The 22,769-nt window shown below is 41.8% G+C and overlaps 1 protein-coding gene across 1 annotated transcript in view; it reads right to left on the minus strand.

Annotated features, from left to right (window-relative positions):
* The window catches only part of LOC142200096 (fibrocystin-L-like), a 207,602-nt gene that overhangs the window by 55,797 nt on the left and 129,036 nt on the right, over positions 1-22,769 (minus strand). The window contains exons 41-53 of the mRNA XM_075270160.1: positions 17,666-17,843; positions 16,035-16,191; positions 15,488-15,644; positions 15,286-15,365; positions 13,754-13,883; positions 13,308-13,437; positions 10,743-10,984; positions 8,476-8,612; positions 5,307-6,348; positions 3,855-4,046; positions 3,430-3,581; positions 3,156-3,315; positions 1,132-1,279 (exon numbers count right to left, since the gene is read on the minus strand). Of these exons, the coding sequence (XP_075126261.1) occupies positions 1,132-1,279; positions 3,156-3,315; positions 3,430-3,581; positions 3,855-4,046; positions 5,307-6,348; positions 8,476-8,612; positions 10,743-10,984; positions 13,308-13,437; positions 13,754-13,883; positions 15,286-15,365; positions 15,488-15,644; positions 16,035-16,191; positions 17,666-17,843 (2,905 nt within the window). The remainder of the gene's footprint in view (positions 1-1,131; positions 1,280-3,155; positions 3,316-3,429; positions 3,582-3,854; positions 4,047-5,306; positions 6,349-8,475; positions 8,613-10,742; positions 10,985-13,307; positions 13,438-13,753; positions 13,884-15,285; positions 15,366-15,487; positions 15,645-16,034; positions 16,192-17,665; positions 17,844-22,769) is intronic.

Here is a 22,769-nt window from a genome sequence, read left to right on the forward strand (position 1 = left end):
CTCCGTGTTAACTTACCTTTACCCCCTTTCACATCTGCGTTGGTATTACATCCAGGTGAGTCCCCACAAACTGAATACCAAATGCAATTGCAAGCACTGTAATGGGGTCCGTGTGCTTGCCGCCAGATCTCCGTACAGAACATGCATGATTTGTGCGCGCAGCGCGCAGCAAGCACACAGACCCCATTATAGACTATGAGGTCTGTGTGCTTTTACTGCACAGTGCTTGCAATTGTGTTTGGTATTCCGTTTGGGGTGTTCCCCATTCGGGTCCCTCATCCCTACTGTGGGAGATGCCAGCTTGTGCCTGTAGTCATGTTCCATTCCTTTCCTGAGTGCTATCCAGAGAGGGCATCCTTCTTGAAGAAAACTTTAATCTATAATAGGATGTGGCTTCTTCTGTGCCTTATCCAAAAGCTATGTGCCAAAATTTATGTTACAATTTTATAGCCAATCATGTTATGTTTATTATACTAATCACACCTTCCCTTTGTTTATGCGATGTATGACCACACCTACAATGTACAATTTTCCTCTATTAAAACTCTGGATCCACTTAATATACTATGACAATGTGTGTGGTGTCTTGATTCTCTGAACTAGCTCATATAACAAATCTATTAAAAGGTGATCAAAGCAAAAGCAGTTCCCCAATATGGTATAACTAAAAAGTACACCTGACGCTGCATAAAAAAAATGTTCTATACATCCCTGTACATGGAAGTCTAAAAAAGTTACGGGTGTTAGAATATGGCAACTTATAGAAAAACAAAAACATTAACACAGTTTTGGATTTTTGTTAAGGGGTTAAAATGTAACTAAAACCATATAAATGTGGTATCCTTGGAATCACACCGAAACATAGAATACAGGTGACATGTCATTTTGTCATTTTGGTGAACACCATGAAAAACGAATCCTGTAAGAAAATCAAACAAATGCACTTTTTCTTCAAATCCACCCCATTCAGTTTTTTTTCCAGCTTCCCAGTACATTGTACAGAATAATTCATGGCGGCATCATGAAGAAAAATTTGTCCCGCAAACATTAAGACCTCATATGGCTCTGAGAGCGGATACAAAGTGAGAATAACAAATGATGATCTACAAATTACCATCCAGTATCACTTACTCATAAGCTGCTTCGGGGTTTGAGCTCGGTTGGGGTGGGGGAGGGGGTGGAATACAGTTCTTAAAATAGCATTGGTAGACTGACAGGTATACATAGATGTTTGACATGGTTGTGTCCAGTATCCCAGCCACGGAACGTCTTCCAGACACTAGGAGTAGAAAGAGAACTCTATAAATACATATAGGCTAAATGCTTAGAATGTCTGCTTTCACCTTTGCTTTTCTACATTTTGATTTAGCGTAGTAATGATCAACCCTAGGTGTTATGGCTTATGTCCTGTTCACATCTGGTTTTGTATTCCGTCCGGGGAGAGTCCGCATGGAGACCCCCCGAACCGAATACAAACGCAATTGCAAGCGGTCACTATAGACTATAATGGGGTCCGTGTGCGTGATGCGCACTGCCCGCACAAATCATGTCCGCATATGCATACTTACAGGATTTTTTTATATAATTTTTTTTTTCACCTTTGAGGCTATTCTAGATAGGTCCAACTCACATATATAGACAACAAACTCCAATTGTTCCAGGAAACACTGCTGTGCATGGATCCTGACCCCCTTGGCTCGGGGCAATGTTGTAATGAGAAAAGTGGCAAAGACCGGGTCCAGCAATCAAGGAGGACTCCAATAAAAATTAAAACTTAACTTTTAATGTTGATACATGAACAAACAAGGTTATCTGCAAACAACCGTGATCAAAAAACAGTCCATGGGTTAAAAAGACGCGTTTAGGAATCTTTACATTCATTAATGAATTCCTTAATTAATTCCCTAATTGATTACGGAACGGAAAGGTTCCAAAACGCGTCAGTCTGACCCATGGACTGGTTTTTGATCATGGTTATTTGCACATAACCTTGTTTTTTTATGTATCAACATTAAAAGTTAAGTTTTATTTTTTATTGGAGTCCTCCTTGATTGCTGGACCCGGTCTTTGCCACTTTTCTTTTTACAACTGTACATTTAGCCAGTGAAATCTCTGAAAATAGTAGAGGTATAAGTATACCCTAGTGTCATACAAAATCCTCACCCTCATTTTCTCTTTGTTACACACAAGCCTGTATACGCAGGTGTATAGTGGTTTCAGCTGCTATGGGGTCCTGGACCCTGAAAGGCCCCAAAGATCCTTCTGCCACTTAAAATGTAAGACTATTCTGAATGGCACAGAGTAGTGTGGGAATCGCTCAGGTAGATGCTCGGTAGCAGTGCAGGAAACAGGGACACAGAGACTGGGTTGCACACAAGTTCAGGCTTTATTCACTTGCAGTGTATTAACTGCCTTTGTACAGGCAAAAAACAAAAGCCTTCTCGCTGAGAACTAACTAAACATAAGGAAACTGTTCCCTGACTATACAGGAGACTGGCTACCAAATTCCCGCCTTGGCAACAGCAACAGGTGGCACAATCCCTACTTTACAGGTTTGGTCTGGACAGGTCAGCTCTGTCTGTGTGGTGCCACACTCCTAGTCCTTACACACAGACTATTATCAGGCCTTGATTACCCAGCTGACCTCCCTGGTGTGGGTCTTTACCATACACCCTTTAGCCGCCTGGCTGGAATATACCTGTCCTCCCACACCACACCCTTCACTCTATCACAGTAGGTAGGGGCCCCATAACAGATTTTGCATTGGAATCTCAAGCTATGCCTCTGTGTACATTTACACAGTGAGAAGTAGGGGACAGCTCTCAACAGAGCAGCAAAGGACAGAATAAAAAAAATACAGGATTTCACAGAAAGGAGCCAAAAATTATTAATAATGTATATTGCAACGTGTATTACTGTCACAAATACTGCCAGAAAATCAAAAGTTGTTCAAAAGTTTAGTTACGCTTTAAGTAAATAATATGGATCTAATAAGACCAATCCAAAATGAATACAAAGTAAAAAACAATATAATATTAGAACTACAATATAATAATAGAAGACAATACTAATAAACAAATCACTCGATTCCTCTGTTCTATAGTCAATGATTACTTGAGTAATAGTGAGTACTAGGATCACACACATGTACCTACCTAGATAGGTCAGGGTGGTTGTGTTATTGTTGAAGTACCAGTCTCCATTGCTATTATTGCTCCAGCTCACTGGCGTTGTGGACGCATTACGGGTATCAATTATTTGGAACTTGTCTGGACTCTGGGTAAAGTTGTGGGATATCAGCACATAGTCCTCACTCTATATAGAATACAATCATATGGTAAAGTTATTGGAAATCTTAGAAGTATAGAAATCTGACAGCAAACACCAGTTATCTGGTCACACAGTTCGGGGTTGATGTTTTGGCTTTACCTTAAATCCATAAAATGTAGCCGAATAGGAAATGTTTGTGATGAAATCAACGCCATAGAAATACCAGTTGAAGGAATCTGCATTAGGTAACAAGGCCATCCATCCATTTGGGTGTGTCAGGCGTTGTACCAGGTAAGGTACATGGCTGGCGCCTAAAAATAAAAGTTACCTTGTGTTTAGAGAAGATATCTCACAACTCACAAAGATCACCGGGTGCTTCGCTTCCTGTAACCGTCGGGGCCACTGATTGGGACACAGGACTTTTAACAATGAAGGGACCACATGAATTTTTTTTTGTTTTACACCTACCCTGGCCTGCTCTTTAATTTGTCCAATCCCTTGACAACCCCTTTGAGGACAAAACTGTCTGCAACCTTAAAGGATTAAGCATTTGGAACAGTAAATCCATAATATCATGAACATACCAAAGGAATTTGAGATGATGACATCCTGTCCAAGTAGAGAAGATTGAGTTGGGTTATTGAAGGCCAATCTGTGGAAGCTGACGGAGGCGTTACAGACGGATCCAGGGAAGCCGGCGCTAAAGTCACTGCTTTGGCTGCACTGGGACGGATCAAGGAGAGCACTTTTTGGTACTACCTTCCCTCCTACTTTTCCTATATTAAAACAAAAACAATTTTGTTACTTGCAAATTATTACTAAGTTACTATAAATCAAAATAGTAATAAAGTAACATCTTCATATCTGACTGTTATGCCGCCGGTTGTGTAACAGAAGGTAAGTATAAATGTTTTACATTTTTTTCACCTCCCCTGGCCCTCTAACTACTATACTCTGGGATCTGAAGAGATAGAAGAGGTGTAATATTTACAGCAATGCATGTCACGGTGGTCAGTTTAATTTGTCTGAGATTAATTCCAATTTTTACGGCTTCATTAAAAATCAAATATTTTTGAACATTAAGGTTGAATACAGTTCATTACGAACAGCTTTGCCCATGTTTTATGAAGGCCACTTAATAAAGCGTATTACTAAAATGAGTTTCTCCCAGTGCTGCGAGAGAACTCATTTGCATACCGAAGAAAACCGGGATTTCTAACAAACAGCGGCACGAAGAAGACATCTAAAGGCAGGAGAAGAATAGCCTTTCTTGAGGCTACCCCTACATGTTCTCGAGAAAATAAAGTGTTGATTTAATGATAGAATCCCTTTAAAGCTTTAGTCATTTCTAAGATTATATATATATATATATATATATATATATATATATATATATACCCCCCATCGCTGATCCTGCCCATGGCCACTCTGCTTTGGCTCCAGCCTGTTACTGCAATTTTACGTTCTGGTGCTGAATGTTCAACATCCGAAAAAATGTGAAATTCAAAGGCAGCTACGGGAAGAAGCCAGGATGGGTAAGTGAATATTGGCTGATGCCTGCTTTGAGTAATCCAATAGGTAACAGCTACGGCTGCTATGGTGGTAGTTCTGCTATTGCCCACTATGATGTACTAAATTCCTTTCACACAACAGTGTCTAGTCTGGAATTATGGCGTACACTCACACTACATTTTCCAGTACTAAGTTATACACTTGGAAGTTTCAAAATAATAGAGGTACATTACACTGAATGAAGATTCCTCTAGATCCATAATTGTCCACCATCAATTTTGTACGGAGGCTGCCAGAACCCCCCAGACATGCCAACCTTTCATTCCATACTATTCAATACTACTCTATATAAAGTAACTTGAGGCAATGGCTGCCAGGTGAGAGTTGTTCATCTATGGACCAAAGTTAGACTGAATCTTTTTGCTACAATACTAGGCTCCCCTGCTCTATAACTTGCTGCCTGCAAATAAGACTGCATTTATACAGTGACATATTTCGGATGGATGACTTATTCATGTATTTACCTGTTAGGGTCCCATCTGTATCCATAAGAACAACTTCATGTTCCCATCTAAATCCCGCCTTGTTGGGTGAATTAAAGAATTGTATTCCATTAAATCTTGCACTCCAGCCTCCACATCTGTAAGTACATAACCCAGTAATGCTTGTAACACCGATTGCTGCGCAGTTTGGGCGATTGAAGTTCATGAACTTTACAGATGAGACAGTGAGTCCTTCATCAAATGGCAGGGTGATGCCTCTAGCGGTGCAGAAAGCTGGACCAAGTCCTAGCTCATCCAGATGTCCTACAATGATAGCATTCTTGAGGACTGCCCCGTAGGTTTCTCCCCATCCATTCACGAAATTTGGATTGATTCTTTTAGTTTCTATGCCAGAATCATCATTATTGACCATGGTGAAGTTGTGGAACTGGAGAGCACCACCATTGACCCATTCTGCTCCTTTCTGACAATTCCAGGTGGTCAAAGATCTGAAAATAGCTGGGGATGGTCCATAATAGCTACAAGAGACACTGGGATTTTGTATAACCATAGGGAAGTAATTTTTAAAAATCCAAAGGCCAAACCATCCCTGAGAGTGAACAGTGTTATTGTAGAACTCTCCAAGTGGCATGAACTTCTGGCAAATGTTAGGATCATAAGAAGCTCCATCTGGTTTATCGTGCAACCTATACCAAAAGCCAAAGTGTGTGCCACCAGCAGCGGCATTGTGCCTTATTGTGTTATTTGGATTGGTAACCCAAAATGCTGCTGGGGTAACATCCTCATTTTGCAAGCTGGTACTTTGCTGAACAAATACGGCCAAGTTATACTGAAGTATATTTCCATGCTCAATGCCATCTTCAATGAAGAACGCTCCACCCATGATATCATAGATGACGTTATGTTCTACAAGTAGGTTGTGAGTGTTGTGGATGGTCACTGCTCTGTTGTAGGTCTGATGAATACTACAACCTCGTACATAGGATGTGTACATGACATCACCCATTAAATGCCAATGTATTGGGTACCGGCCTAACCGGAAAGCTTGTCCTGCATGGAAAACCTACAAAAGAAATATGCAGTAAATAGTTTTTAATCATACAAATATTAGTAATCTGGATGTTGTGTGACTCAAATATAACTTATTATTACATATTAATCACATTTATCACATTATCACAAAAAAAAAAAAATCAATAATAGGAGCACCTAAAATTGCCCATTCACAGATTTGGTCACCAAGAACAAGAGCACCTGTAGGGCAAAGTCTTGTACTAGAACTTGTCAATCAAGGAAAGAAAACAGAAACAACCAGAGTTGGGTCTCCTCTCTCAGAAGGCTCACAATGGCCACATAAGCTACCACGGTACGTACATTCTTGGGCACAGGCTCGGATTGGCACACCAGGATACTGATGAATGCCCTGATCAGCCCCGTGCATTTTTAATAGTCAGTTACTGGCCTATAAATGGGAAAAATGGCCACGACCTCCTCCATTTCCTCTTTAGCCTCCAGCAGCCCCCCAGAGCCCCACATTATGTCATCATGCCATGTGAAGGGGAAGCAAGAATGGGGATCGGTAAGTGATTGCAGCTGGTTCTCCTTGCTTATGCGGGGAGAATTGGCGCTCCAACTCGTTCTGCTACTGATATAGTAGGATTTCACAGTCTTGTAGGCCGCAGGCATCATGGCATAAGAGATAAGTATTGGTTCTTATCTGTCAGCTCCCCGATTCCGCTTGTCTCTGTTCCGGGTGCACTGTATTGATATCACGTGCAGTCTGAGACAGAATCGGACCAGGGAGCAGACAGTTAAGTAATAAGCTTATTTCATTGAATAAACCAATGAAGGGGCTAAGGTATACATAGGTCCTTGCACTGGTCTCCATATACAATGGACCCTTCACTGACCCCGCCCATTCAGTGGTACTTTCATTGTTCCCCCCATACAGTGGCCCCTTCATTGGTCCCCCCCTCCCCACTGTATAGGGATGAGGCCACTGTATGAGAGAAGTGATGGTGTCATATTGTGTGAAGGCAGAAGTGAGGGTCAATATCATGTGGTGGGACATTAAAGTGTGTGGGGCATTAGGGGTTTTCCATGAATTGGAACGATCCCTGTGGCAGCCAGACAGGTGTAAAATAAGAAAAAAACAAAAAAGGATACTCTCCTGTCCCCACCGCCCCATTGCCCACAGCTAGCGTCCGATCAGTCTCATGCTGGCATATTGATGGAATTCCTGCACCTCATGTCACCACTGAGACCAATCAGTGGCCTCAGGAGTTACTGGAGAGGGACCAGTGACATTAAAAGCAAAATAGCTTAGCTAGGGGAACAGGAGAGGAGCTAGTAGTGGGGGGATAGCTAAGCTAGGGAGACTGGGGAGGGTGGGAGTGACTAGTAATGGGCGGGATGGCTTAACTAGGGAGACAAGTTGAGGGAGTGGAATGGAGTGAGAGAGGTGGGAGGGCTGAGTGAGAGGGAACTAGTGTGGAAGGTACACAGGAAGCTTCCCAGCAGGAAGTTACACCTTGTAAACAAATGCAGAGGCGCTGGCAGCTCCCTGAGAAACCCAGATACTGCTAATGGTATATGGGTGCACTTATTAACCCATTACTAGCACTAACAGACCTTTCTAAAAAAAAAAAAAAAAAATGAAAAAAAGATTTTCTTCCTGGAAAATTTATAGGAAATTGTTGGTATCTTTCGACTTCTTGTGCTCAATAATCAGCTTGTCCAATACATTCCATAGGCTTTGTTTTTTTTGTGGTAATCTCATGCTTTTTTCTACCAATTTCCTGAAACTTTGGGAAACTGTTGTATTTTAACACAGTTTTGAAGATGAAGCCACTGCAACAGGTCAGCCCAATCTATTGCTGTATAGGACCGGTGGATTATTTTGAGGCAACTTTTAATAATTATCTGATTTCTATGTTGAGATGGAATTGGCTCTAGGTTAATATCTACTGTTTTACTAGTCAGATCAATGGCAATGTGTTAAAAAAAAATAATCCCCATTTGCCTCAATATCCACATATTGACAATACACATATAATTGCCAATATTCAAGAGAGGTAGAGTAGGATGAAGTCATTGATGTAGATGGTTATTAGAAGATAAAGGATCTCCTGGAAGTATAGAAGTATGCCCATTACAGGAGTGCCCACCATTTTTAGCTTTACACACGTACCTCCACATATTCTATTCTTCCAATGGACAGAAGCTGATCGGGTTGTGGAGCATGGAACATAATACATCCTCCAAACTGGTTGCTTCCTATTGTCTCGCCAAATCTTCCTTGGAAACATGTCTGTGTGGCAAATTCACCTAAAGTAACAACAAGATGAATATTGAAAAAGAGTAACAATGTGTGAAAAGTCTTCAGCGATTCCCTATGCACAAAGTGCGGAGGAGGACTGATGCAGTTACTTGTCCCTCAGGTTCTATATGGCGGCAGAACACCCACTGTTGACATGAGATGAGCTGCCCACCAGTGAAAATTTTGATTCACAGCCAACGACAAGCATTTGCTCATTTGTTGGATAATTGATGCTCAGTTTATGCAGGGCAATGATCAGGAGTGAGCGATTGTACAAAAGGTCATTTGCCTGACCACTGGCCCATGCAAAAGGGTCTAAAGCAGACATCACTCAGTCCACAGTAAATCAGTTAGTGGAAAAACTAAGTAACTGAAGTCATTAAGATTTTTCAGTATTATAAACTCCAATACTTAGATACACTGCTCATAACATGGTCTGAGTAAGCGATTGTTCAAAGGTTTCAGTTTTCTGGTATACAGCGCATGACAAAAGTTGCAATTTTTTGCGGAAGTCATTGTTATGAATAAAAATACATTAAATTTTCATATTTTAATTATCCTCCATGCTCGCTACTTTTGTAAAAGGTGGTTAGAATGGGCTGGGGGTCAAGGTAGGCCCCACAGATATACTATAACTTGGTGGAAGGGTCCATTCACACAGAGGAAAATGGTGAGGAATTTGGTGTGGAATTTCAGCGCTGAAAAAAAAGCCTACCATTGACTTCATTGGGTTCTGCTAGATTTTTTTTCCCGCTAGCAAAACCCAATGAAGTCAATGTCGAAGAGGACCAGAAATTATGGAGGATCACCGCGCTCAGCCAAACGTCAAAATAGGTAATCTTTATTTATGTTGGAGGAGACACTACGTGTTTTGGGCACACTGTCCTTCTTCAAGCGTATAGGCATTTGGTAGGTGAAGGAGGGAAGGTAAATAGCTTCTCCAAGCGAAACGCGTAGTGTCTCTTCAAACATAAAGATTACCTATTTTGACATTTGGCTGAGCATGGTGATCCTCCATAATTTCTGTTCCTCTTCGGTATTCACCGACACCAAGGGTGGCACGGATCCTGCAGCCTCAACACCTGGGGAAGAGCCCCCCATTAAGTGGTTCACAGGCCTATTGAATGATTGTATTCACAACCACCGAAAGTGAGGAGCTTTCATACCTTATCCTTTATTTTACCAGATGGTATTTCATCATATGCAGCTCGGTGCTGTTATTTGTTTTTACTTCCATTGAAGTCAATGGTTTTTTTTTTTCAGGGCTGAAATTCCACACCTAATTCCTCACCATTTTCCTCCGTGTGAATGGACCTGAAAACTGACGCAAGAGATAACTGTCGTAGATTGCAGCTGGAGCATTGGATCTCCTGGGATGACCAATTAATAATTCTAATACCAGTGGAGACATAGATTAAAATGGGCACAAACACCACAAGTGTTAGGGATAGTTCACACAGTTGCAAAGAGGCTGATTTTGACAGCTGATTTCGCTTCAAAATCCGCCCCTTTACAACAGTGGTCTCTGTAGAATGCTAGCTTTTTTTTTCTGCTAGCAGAAAAAAAGAAGAGACATGACTTTTCTTCCGGCGTTTTCCGCCTGGAGAAAGCAATAGAAGTGAATGGGAGGTGAAAAACCGCGCGGAAAAAACCACAACGTGTTTTTTTCAGCCCATTCACTTTTACGGGAGGGGAAAACAGCCTGGCATTTTTTGAAGCAGTTTTTACATAAAAACGCTCCAAAAAAAGCTAGAAAAAGCACAGCACAGTCCAAAAAAAGCTTCCTAATTAGGTAGCATTTTTTTCCAGTGCCAAAATAAGCCACACATAATTTACGTGTGAACTAAGCCTTAATACATCAGCCCCCTTGAATTTTTTGGGTTGGTTTTTTGAAATTTGCAACTTTTTTCATTAAAAAAAGGTTTCCAGTCAAGAACTCATTTGTAAAGATATATTTCAAAAGAAAAAGAGGAAAAGTGTTAAAAAAAAAATTGCTATTCTCAAAAACATTTGAGTTCATGGGATAGAAGGAGATAATCATCAAATGTGCTCCAAAAACACACACCATCAGTTAAAAGAAAATTTATAGCCACGTGTTCAGAACTTGTATATTGTAATAAAACAAGTCATTACATTACCAGTGTCAAATCCCTCCGGGCAGGCGGGTATGGTGTCGCTCCATTCCACATTGGTTGACCCTCTGACAACGATGTTTCTTGTAAGGAGACCAACTTCTGCTCTGGCTTCAAAAACAGTGCCATCGGGTAGGGTGACCGAAATCCCCAAATGCTTGTACAGTAATGGCTCTGTTAGGGTGACGTTTGTACCATCCGTCGATACAGACTGAATAGTTCTCTTCTCATTCTGACTTTGGCTGTGTCTGTCAGAGCATAATAAAATTTAGGTTAAATTATGTAGAGAGAAGATGTAGAGATTGGCAGGAAATAATTTTTCTTTTACATCAATTTTAAGCGTTTTCTATAATTCAGAGATCCTTTTCAGTGTGTGCTGTTTCTTCTACCCAAGGGCCTCATGTAGGTATGAGAACTAAGGTGTTTCATGCCTACATGGCTGCAGTAAAGCAAAGAACAGCTGAACTGCAGTTCATACTTTAGTCAAGATGGCCGAACCCATAATCATTTACATAATATATTGATTCTATATTTTTCAGGGGATACACTTTAACATACACATGTAATATACAGTCTGTCTGGAAAGTAAGTACACAAAATGAAAGGGTGGACTTTATATATAAAGCGTTTTTTTTATTAATGAACATGAACCGCATCCAGGCTATGTTCATCGCGGTGAGGGCCATACCAGGAGTCTGTGAAGGGGTGCGTCAATCAAAGTAACAGTGATTAAACTAATTTCCCATTAAAGCGCTTTCCCTTCTTCGTTTCTCCTTTCACATGACGCAGAGAGGGATAGGAAAACGACATCTCGGTATACCTGCAGCACCACAACGGTGCATTTCCGGTCACATGTTCATTAATAAAAAGAAACACTTCCTATACTGGCTAAAGTCCACCCTTTCATTTTGTGTACTTACTTTCCGGACACCCTGTAGGTAAGATACACATATAAGCATAAGGAACAGTTTTCCTTGAAAGTAAATGATAACCTAAATATAAGTCCTTGAGAAGTAATGTACACTCCAGGTGTACACAATAAGCATCTCCATAGGGTTACATTTACCAAAAGTGTCACGTGCAAAAGTATTCAGCCCCCCTACATCAATACTTTGTAGAGTCTCCTTTCGCTGCAATTCCAGCTCTACCAGATTTGTGCATCTAGAGACTGAGATTTTTGCCCATTCTTCTTTGCAAAATACACTCAGTGGCCAAAAGTCACGGGAATGTGTGACATGATGCGGCCTTTGGCGCTAGTGTCGTCAGGATATCTGAGTAGTCTGATGCAGACAGGTGTCTCAAGAACAGGTATCTCGCAAGTTAAGTGACTTTGACGCATGGGGCATTGCATTTTGGAGATCACCTAGGTATTTGGGTTTCCGAGGTCAACGGTGTCTCGGGTGGACCTGCAATATCGCAAAGACAACGTCGGCAGCCTCGTAAACCAGTGTACAGGTCGACCATGAATGTTTGATGAACAGACATTACGTCACATCCGCAGAGTCGCACGGGGCTCTACACAGTCTACTGTGGGTCAAATCACCACCAATTTGAATGTGAGGCTCCAGGACCCCATTTCCACCAGGATTGTATGCCAAGAACTCCACCGCATAGACTTCAACAGTCGATGCCCAACCCGTGTCCCTTTGCTGATGAGGCAACACAAAGCTCGAAGACTGGCATGGGCCCGCGGCCATCATCATTAGACCATGGAACAGTGACAGCATGTGGCATGGTCTGATGAATCACGGTTCCAGTTGTACAAAACTGTAGGGCATGTGAGAGTGTGGTGTATGCCCTCTGAAGCCATGGATCCTGCATGCCAAAAGGGATGTATCCACGTGGCAAGTGGCTCCCTCATGGTCTGGTCCGTGTTCACATGGTCACAATTGGGTCCCATTGTCCAGGTGCAGGGATCAATGACTGGTGCTTGATACGTGCAACTTATGGCAGACTATCTGCACCCCTTTATGGTGTTGGAGTTCCCTGATGGGGATGCTGTGTACCAATAGGACAATGCAACATGTCATCACTCATTGGTTGCATGGGACTGGCTTAATGAACACACCAGTGACCTCACAACCCTCAACTGGTCTGCCCGCTCGCCAGACCTCAACCCCATAGAGCATTTATGGGATGCTGTGGTTACCAGAGTCCGCTCCAAGGACCCAACGCCAACTACGAAGGACAAATTGTAGGCTGCAGTGTAGACTGCATGGATCTTTATCCCTCCAGAACAGTATATATGTTGGTTTGAAAAGATGATCATCTTGTGATACATCAATCTTTTTTATTTTCAATGGCACCATTTTTGGGTACTTAAAACTCATTACACTAGTCTTAATAAAGGGCAAAGATTTTCTGTGTAACTCCTGTATAACATGGCGAGAGTAATAATACATATGTTGGGCTGGGGTAGCCCTGCTCTCTGTACCGCTCCACTCACATTTGAGGGCTGTGGCGAGTGAAAACCGGGGTGCACACAAAAAAGGGCCTTGAGCCAAATTTGTACCACAATATTGCCCATCTAGAGAGTTTGGTAAATTCCACCATTGATTCTGAGATATGTACCTGCCACCTGTTGATGCGATCACAATTTCATCTCCGGGTTTCCAGGTCACACTTTTCTGCAGAATTATAGTTGAGCTTCCGGACTGCGCTGTCTGAGCAAGTCTGGTCCATGTCACAGGAACAGGGATGCCTAAACAAAAAACATATCCATTCCCAAAACCCTATAGCAAACCACTTTAAAGTATACATATAAAAATAATCTACATAAGAAGTTAAAAGGGTATTCCCACAAATATAATTATTTTTAAATTAATAGGATGACCCCTACTCATAAGATTGTTGGACAGTGCCACCAAAATCAGATAAGCCAACTTTATTCTAATGTGTATGGGGGGAATTCTCTGTATTGAGGCTTAGGTTGTCCTACATTGGACTATTTGTACAGTATCTGGTATAAGGATGTTTTTCCCCAGAATATGAATGTATGTTATTCTACATATATTCACCATGAAGATCCAGGGTTCCATGTCTCACAGCTAATGTCTTCGCCCCATATAATGGTAACTCCGGGGAACGTAAATGTCCATGTAAGGTGATTATTGCTTTGTGCTGGAATGGGGCTTTTTTGGTTCCTATCTAAATATAGACAAAAAATTGATCACACATGAAATTCCACCCCCAAATCAACGGCACATCCAGCCCAGATTCTGCCTTCCATTGTTGTCGATACAAGGCAGAAATTGCAGGACACCACAAAAAGAAGTGTCCTGCTCAATCTTGCAATGGGGCCCATGGCTGGAGACTCCCAGCTGATTATTCCCATCAGTGGTGTAACTAGGAATGGCGGGGCCCCATGGCGAACTTTTGACATGCCCCCCCCCCCTCAAGAGTGGTATGTGGGCATGCAGGCTATATGTGAACAAGAGGGTGATGTGGGGTGCAGGGTATGTATGAACAAGAAGGGGGTATTGGTGTGCAAGTAAGAGAGTGATATGGAGCGGGAACCCCTCATTCCACCACAATCTTGCTCACACACAGCCTGCACACCCATGTACCCCTCTTCCTCACAGCCTATATCCCATTCCCCCATTGTACACTGACCTGTACAATCTGGGCAGCTCCACCCACAAAAGACACTGAGTCTATGTTAGTAGATTAAAGGACTTTTGATGACGTACGACGACGTCACGTCCCAGGTCCTTCAATCTACTAGTATAGATGCCGGCACAGGGCTTAGGACAGCAGGCAGGAGATAGAAGTTTCTACTGCCCGCTGTCACTATGCAAGTGCCGGGAGGTAGCAGGGGCCCGGACAGCAGGCTGCTTGGGTGCAGTAGTGAAGCTAGCAATTGCTGGCTTCACTTACTGTCAAAAGATGGACTGTGAAGAGGAAGCTCCTCTCCATCTTCAGGAAGCCCCCGGTGCTGCAGTCAATTGGGTCCGTTACCTGCTGGAGTTACTCCAGCAGGTAACGGCCTATTAAAAAAAAATCTGCAGTGGTAACAGCTGTCATCGGGCCCCCTAGTGTCCCGGGCCCTGTGGCAGCTGCTATCACGGTAGTTACGCCCTTGATGCCCATTCATCTGGGTTTAATCAGCCATATAAAGCTGAATTCTGCTGCTGGGAGTCGGCAGGCACAAAATGAAGAGGCTCCTAATAGTATTCAAAAATGGCTGATTTTGAGGTGGATTCCAGGTCAAAATCAGCTACAAATTTCACCTGATATCTGCTTGAAATTAATTTCAATTAACAGCAGAGGCTGATTTTTTAAGCTAGTGGAAAAAAATAAGGGTCTTGTATGATCTTTAGGCAGATTCTGCCTGATAAATCCAATTGAAGTCAATGAGTGGTGGAAAAATAGCCAGTGCAGAATTTGCAAGTTCTGTGGTGGAGTGAAAAAAATTCAGCTTCAAATTTCTGAAGATAAATTTTTCAGCTAATAAAAATTCAGCTGTGTAAACATACCCTAATAATTCCATTGAAAATCACATTATCGGCCAATAGTTTCCATAGCCCAGTGAATATCAGGGTGTGAGTACCTGAAGAGCGCCTCCATCTGTAATGAGGATGTTCTCCGCCTGCAGCTCTATATCTGCCTCATCAAAAACCAGAGTTCCCCCTGTTGTAAAGAAGAAAGACTTGTGTATAATACTAATCCCATTTCAAATCTACTTGTAACATGTAAATGCTTAATAAATATTTAATTATTGCCATACAGTATATGCTATATAGTCCCATTACCTTGTATCAGCAGCATCTTCAGTACCGGTGTACTGACATCCAGCAATATTGTTTGCCCCTGTGTAATGACCGCCATTGACCCCTCATCTGGTGGAGATTCTCCTCCCCAGGTATACTTAGAAGACCAGACATCAATGTAGAAAAAGTCTGCGTTGTCCTAAAAAGAATAGGAAGAAAAAAAAACAATAAGCAATACTAGAAACAATACAATCACGCGTCCACTTGAAACTAGGTGGGTACCTCTGCTATCAGGATCTAATGTTTATAACATACGGTGAAGAGCCCAACACCACTTGTTTTTTCTGGGCACTGGTCAGCTGCACTTCTCAATTTTCACATAGAAAAAGGGATTCACCAGGCTACAGTTTTTGGGCTTATAAAACCGATTTTGAAGATTGTTCCGCCACCTGAGATTGCTTATTACATGTCGTCATGGACCTTGCTATACTCCCTCTCTTCTGTGTGCTCAAAGCACCGGCAGATATTTTAGTAAAGTAGAACTGAGATTTTCACATTCTATTTCTACTTTTGCTATCGTGTTTCTTACCATTTTAGCGTTGCCTTGGCCGTCAATGTAGACTGTGACTTTGGCGCTTTGTGAAGGAGAATGAGCGCTGGTTATACAGACAATTTGTGTGGTATTTGCTGACTGGACGGCACATACAGACTGTGCTATGGTGACAATGATGGCGGAGATGTTAGCGCTACAGAGAAGGAAAAAAAAAGGTGAAAATGAAATCATGACTGTCATATGTGAATGAGGGCTATTCAAATGACCAATATTTTGATGGTATGTTGTAACGGATTCCTCCATACACTCATAAAGTGGACATTTTTCACAGCTGTTTTGCCCCAAAGTCGTGTGAATGTCAGATCGAGGGTCCACAGGATCTGTCTCACTGCTGACTTAATGTAACACAATGTAACCACATTATATAGAACATAGAGAAGTTACAGTATTACATATCTATCAAGTCAGATACATACAATATCAGATTAATTGTATTTCAGATATTACCTAAAGAGGAGTCCTGTCTCTATGTGATACACATGTCCAAACATGGCATAGATGTAATAGAGAATGACAATTTTTTTTTTACACAAAATCATTCATCTTATTGATCTAGATATTACAGATTATTAATAGATAGATAGATAGATAATAGACAGATAGATAGATAGATAGATAGATAGATAGATATTATAGATTATTAATAAATAGACAGACAGATAGATATTACAGATTATTAATGTCTCACTGATCTGTATGTATGTATTTCTAGCTGTTCATCTATAGAATACTTTCTGTTACTGATCGCTCTATATTTCTGTATACTATTAATGTTACTGAGCAGTTGCAGAACATTCCTTTAAATTTCTTTACCATAGACGTCATTGGTCATGTTATGAGCTGAACATACATACACATCCAGGAAGATCCTATCCCTCCCCTATACAGTATGTATTATAAAAACTCTATGTGCTATTGTGTTAGTTGGCTTCATTTGGAATACAACAATGCCCAGCAACCTTTGGATGTCATCACATAATGGGTGTATATCAGCGCATGATATATATTGGGGGTCTCCATCCTGTGAACTATTGCATTTGTAACCACAGCTAAGTATTATCTCTTTTCATTTATAAAACATTTTTTATTTTATTATATTCTGGTGTGATTAAAGTCATTCTTTGACCATCTTTGTGTTATCCTGTTATAAATATCTATTTGCCTAGAACATAATGTAGGGTAATTAAATAGACAATCTCTTTCATTATATACATCTGACTTGAAAAGAGGGAAATAAATTCTAACACCAACGCCAGTCTCTAATGGTAAATCAAGCCTAAACATCAGTAACAAAACCAGCACTACTGTTATACGTAAAGCTGGCCATACACTTCAGATAGAAGTCAGAGAATGTTTTCTAGACCAGTCATGCACATGCATGTTCCCTATGGCCGAATGTGCATGAATTCTAAATGGCTAGATTGGCGTAAATGGAAATATCTCCCAGGTACAAAATGTAGAAATCCAGCTGGCCTATCTTTCCTTGTGATATTGGAGGTGGGAGTTCCCCATGCACATTCCATAAATGGACAAAGACGTGTAGATTCAGCCAACATCTAATATGTCTAATATGCATGATCAGGTTAATCTGTACTTATAGCACATACCTGAACTGGGATCCGGTGATGGTGAGTCTGGTTCCTCCAGCTGTTCCTCCTCTCTTAGGGGTGACATCAGATATAACAGGAGTGAATGCGGACATGTATGTGAAGGAGTTATTGATCTGTACGACGTTATTTCCATTCATCACCATGACATTACAGCTCTGGGAGGAGGTATTAGTATCTGATGGAAGATGACAAATAAATTATTAGGACGGGTAAATCTGGTATATACACTATGTTAAAAAGAAAACAACAAGCAATAATTAGAACCTAGATACAAGAGCATAGAACACAACCATTGCAGAAAAGGAAGCTAACAGGAGGACAACAGGAGGAGAAGAGGGAGAGAAGGAGTTAAGTTAGAGACTACAGAAAGTGCAATATGTATCCCAAAAGGATTGGAAGGCAACCTGTTGTGTTGTTAAGCATGGCAGTGAGGAAATCTAGGCTCAGAATATCTTTGATACAAGCCATAAAGGGCAGGGACAATGAGGGGGTTGTACACTTTTACAATGGAGGCCAATAAGTAACTTTTCAGCAATACAGAGATACAGAAACAGTTTAGAGGTCTTACTGCTAAGGTGTCGAGGCAAATTAAGTAATTAAGTGGAGGGATCAAGCGGGATACCTTGGACAAAGAGCTCCTGAGTCATCGCCCTAACCTCTGACCAATGGAGTGGAATCAAGGAGCAGCTCCAGAATATGTGAAACAACGTACCTTCCTCTGTGAGGCATCTCCAACATTTCCTAGGAATACTAGGATTGAGGGTATGCAGTAAGACGGGGTAAGATACCAGAACATAAGTCACTTATACTGCGTCTCCCAAATTGTTATGCATGTGAAGGTCTCGGGCATGCGGGACCATATGATCTGCAATTGCATTAGGAGAACTGCCTACCCAAAAATTCAGTCCATTTAACCATGTATTTTTGGACAAGGGGTGCACTTCTCTCCAGAGAAGAAAAATATGGTAAATTTCTGAAATGAGACTCTTGGTAGAGGTACCAGCATGGCAAATCTTCTCAAAAAGAGTGGGGATGTATACCCACGAGGCCACAAACAGAGTAGTCATAAAGTGGGTTATATGTCTACAGTGGGATCACTTGGAAGAAGGCAAGTGCAGACTGGATGTGAAGTAGTCAATGGGACTGAGCTCCAGGATTGATGAGTCAATCAGGTCAGCAATGTGAAACAGACACATTCTGCTCCAGGGGTGTGCCATATCAGGGTCTAGTCCTCTTAGCAGGAGAGGGTTATAGAGAAGAGAGACCATAGAGGAGTGGCGGGCGGCAAGTGGGAAAACCTTGTAGCAAGTAATCCAGATAGTCCTAGTGAAGCGAGTAGGTCCCAAAAGAGAAGTGGGGGGCGGGATAGGGGGGTTGGTCGGGCCAACAAGAATGCATTAGGATGGACAGGAGCCAGCCAGGGCTTGTCTATCTTCACCCACTTAGTATAAGCCCAGCCTGACACCCAAAACGGAACATAGCTTCTCTCCTCTATCATATAACACAGTATATCACAGAGCTCAGCTTCTCTCCTCTATCATATAACCCTATATATCACAGAGCTCAGCTTCTCTCCTCTATCATATAACCCTATATATCACAGAGCTCAGCTTCTCTCCTCTATCATATAACCTATATATCACAGAGCTCAGCTTCTCTCCTCTATAATATAACCCCATATATCACATAGTTCAGCTTCTCTCTCTATCATATAAGCCTATATATCACTGAGCTCAGCTTCTCTCCTATATCATATAAGCCTATATATTACAGAGCTCAGCTTCTCTCCTATATCATATAACCTGTAGGCAAGCGGAGGGAAAGGTGGTGGAGGGAAGGTATATCCCATTGAGATGGCTCCTCTCCATTAGGTAAGGGATCAGTGCAGTTCCGGGTGTTGGGTGTAGTCATAGACCCAGGTTCCAAGCTCTGGCCCTGAGTTTTGGTACAACTACATTTGGAGCCTTAACCCTGTGAAGATAGTAGGGTGTGTCTCTGACTTTCATTGCTGCTGCTGCTGCTATTGAGAGCTGAGGACCCAAACCCTGGGTAGCTGTGGAGAACCAGAAGGGCCAGCCTGCTAAGTTTGTGGACTGCACTGCCTTGTGGCTTAAGTAAGCCTGTTGTTTTTCCTTTTGCTGAAGAAAGCTGTTTATGTTTGAACTTTGAATTGCACGTAATAAACCCAGCATCAGTGTGAACCTGAAGACCAAGCTTCATGTGTGTTTTACTTGCCTGACAACCAGCCCCAAGCATCCGCATTTACAAACCCTATATATCACAGAGCTCAGCTTCTCTCCTCTATCATATAACCCTATATATCACAGAGCTCAGCTTCTCTCCTCTATAATATAAGCCTATATATCACAGAGCTCAGCTACTCTCCTCTATAATATAACCCTATAGACCTCGGTCATATTAACATATACATCACAAAGCTCAGATCCTCTTTCTGTATATTGGTAGTGTAATGTTGATATGTTTCGTCAAACCACCCCCACCACACCCCTTTTCTTTGAAGTGTGACAGGTACCACGCCCCTTAGCTCCCAAAACACTTTTCGTCAATCCGCCCCACTACACCCCGTTACACCCCCTTTCCTTTGTGCGGTGACAGGTCTCCCTGTCCACCTCCAACCCACCAATGCTCCTATCTGCCCTTTACAGGCATGTCTGGGCAAGTGCCCTCGCACCCCTCCCTTCACAGGTACCTCTGTCCGCATTCCAAAGGTTGAAGAATGCGATGTCCTCAAGAATGCAGCGTCAATTTGATCCAGCTCTGATAATGTGTTTATTTTCCCATGCCAAATCCATGGACAAGTCCCCTCTCAACTGCCTCCCTTCACAAACAATTCTGTCAAGAATGTGATGTGGTCTCGGCTGTGTCATGATATGCTGCTATATTATAGATCTGTGTACGGGGAGTGTATAGTGTATATAGTCAGATGGAGGTGTCGAGATTAAAATGATCATGATACCTCTCTCATATCACTTATTAGACTCATGCAGTAACCTAGGCCGCTAAAGACATGCCCTGGCAGGTGTGGCACTATATTACATATGTGTGTAAGGGAATGTATTTTCAGGGCATGTCTTATGAGGCTGTAGATGCTAAAACCCAACTAGAAAGTTGTAAGTTAATGGTTGTATAACCACCTAGCGAGTTATTAGCTAACGGCTGTATGCGGATTAAACACAGACAAAAATGCAATGTTTTAAAAAGTTTATTCAACAAATCGTTATAGCGCATATGAGTTACATTATATAATAATATGCACATGATAGATAAAGAGTAGAGATGAGCGAGTAGTACTCGATTGAGTAGGTATTCGATCGAATACTACGGTATTCGAAATACTCGTACTCGATCGAGTACCACTCGCTATTTGAATGGAAAAGTTCGATGCCGAACCAGCATTGATTGGCCGAATGCTATACAGTTGGCCAATCAACGCTGGTTCTTCTCCTACCTTTAGAAGTCTTCTCCGTGCAGCTTCCCCGCGGCGTCTTCCGGCTCTGAATTCACTCTGTCAGGCATCGGGCCTGGGCAGAGCCAACTGCCTGACAAATCTAAAACCTTCTTATAAGCGACACCCCGGGCTAAATGGTATAAAAAGAACTAGGTGTACGCGCCACAAACAGAGGTTTTAAATGATTGTAATTGTCTATTTTGATAGATGTATCTTTTACAATTCCTCTTTATAAACTGAATAAAGCTCCGAGGGTACATCTCAAAAGTCGGTGAAAATCAAAAAATATAGTGGCATTATGATACAATATAATTAGCACCCAGTGTGAACCATCCAACCATGAATCATCTGTATTAATAATGTATGCGGTAGGGCGCTGTAGCACAGGTTCATCTGGGAGAAAGTCATACGGAAATACAGCGGCAAATATACGGTTCATATACGGGTCAGATTTAGCGAGAATTGTAAGTTGTAGTCTATTCATTTCTGAAAATGGCAGGGAATGTTTCAATCAAAAATCGCACATGATCTCTCTTCGGTTTTTAATCTCCACAATATTTGTATGCAAAGAGTATACTATCATATTCACTGTGTGGGGTGTTGGCACTGCAAAGTGCACCTCTGCTCTAATATTCCCAGTTTTAATGAGTGAAAAATGTTCACCTGGTTCTTGATCCAGTGCCAAATCAAATGCAAAAAATGATTAGCCGTTTATAAATTCATCTCTGTCTATGGCTAAACCACTATCACTTCTCTGCTTGCCTGAAATATGGTTGAAACAGCTTTGCGGGAATCTGCTGACCGTTCAGGTAAAGCGACGCTTGATTCACATTGTAGTGGTGGAAGCATAGTGGATTGCGGCTATATGATCCGCTACAGGCTTCATTCTCAACAAAGCCTTTTATCACGGTTTTAGGCACCTGTCCCAGAAACAGATTTTCCTGGTTCGTAAGACGTATTCCGGCAGGAATACTATAGAATTTGAGACAGGCTCTATCAATGGCGTATTTCGCTGTGGCTGATAGATGGGCCTGGCTTTGTCCGATTCTGACAGCTGGTGATACTTGTACCTTTTTTTACATACAGGGCCGCTTGTAAGATTTGTACCTTAAATTGTTCAGCATCTGCAGACATCAGGCAAAAGGAGTCCTTATTTCTGGTTAGTTTAATTTTCAGAACCAGGCCATTCAGTATGAGTTTCAGTTGATTAAATAAATCACCCAAAATAGGACCCAAAAGCTGTACAGGTCTAGATCGCGCTGTATACCGAGCTCGTTTAGCAAACACCAGATTATTAGCGTCAAAGGCCCTTTCATGATGGTGATCGGCCGTGTCTTTATAGAACAGGCCCGAGGTGAATTGCGATGACAGCACTTGCGAGCTGTAATTTAAAATAGTCTCTATGTACGCTCTATAGCTGTACAAATTATCTGAGTATGAAATAAATCTAATGCTGAGCGTCATATGCGTCTGGCTGAAAAGCGTGGCTATTGGATAAGTAATCAAACCAACATTAGCTTGAAGGAATTAGCCGTATTGTTCGCCTTCACAATATGACAGCTGATATATTAGAGTGTGTTGTTCAGGTCGTAATAATATTCCCCGTTGCCTGAAATGAAGAACTCCAACAGG

This window comes from Leptodactylus fuscus, chromosome 4 (assembly GCF_031893055.1).
Source record: "Leptodactylus fuscus isolate aLepFus1 chromosome 4, aLepFus1.hap2, whole genome shotgun sequence".
Classification (NCBI taxonomy): domain Eukaryota; kingdom Metazoa; phylum Chordata; class Amphibia; order Anura; family Leptodactylidae; genus Leptodactylus; species Leptodactylus fuscus.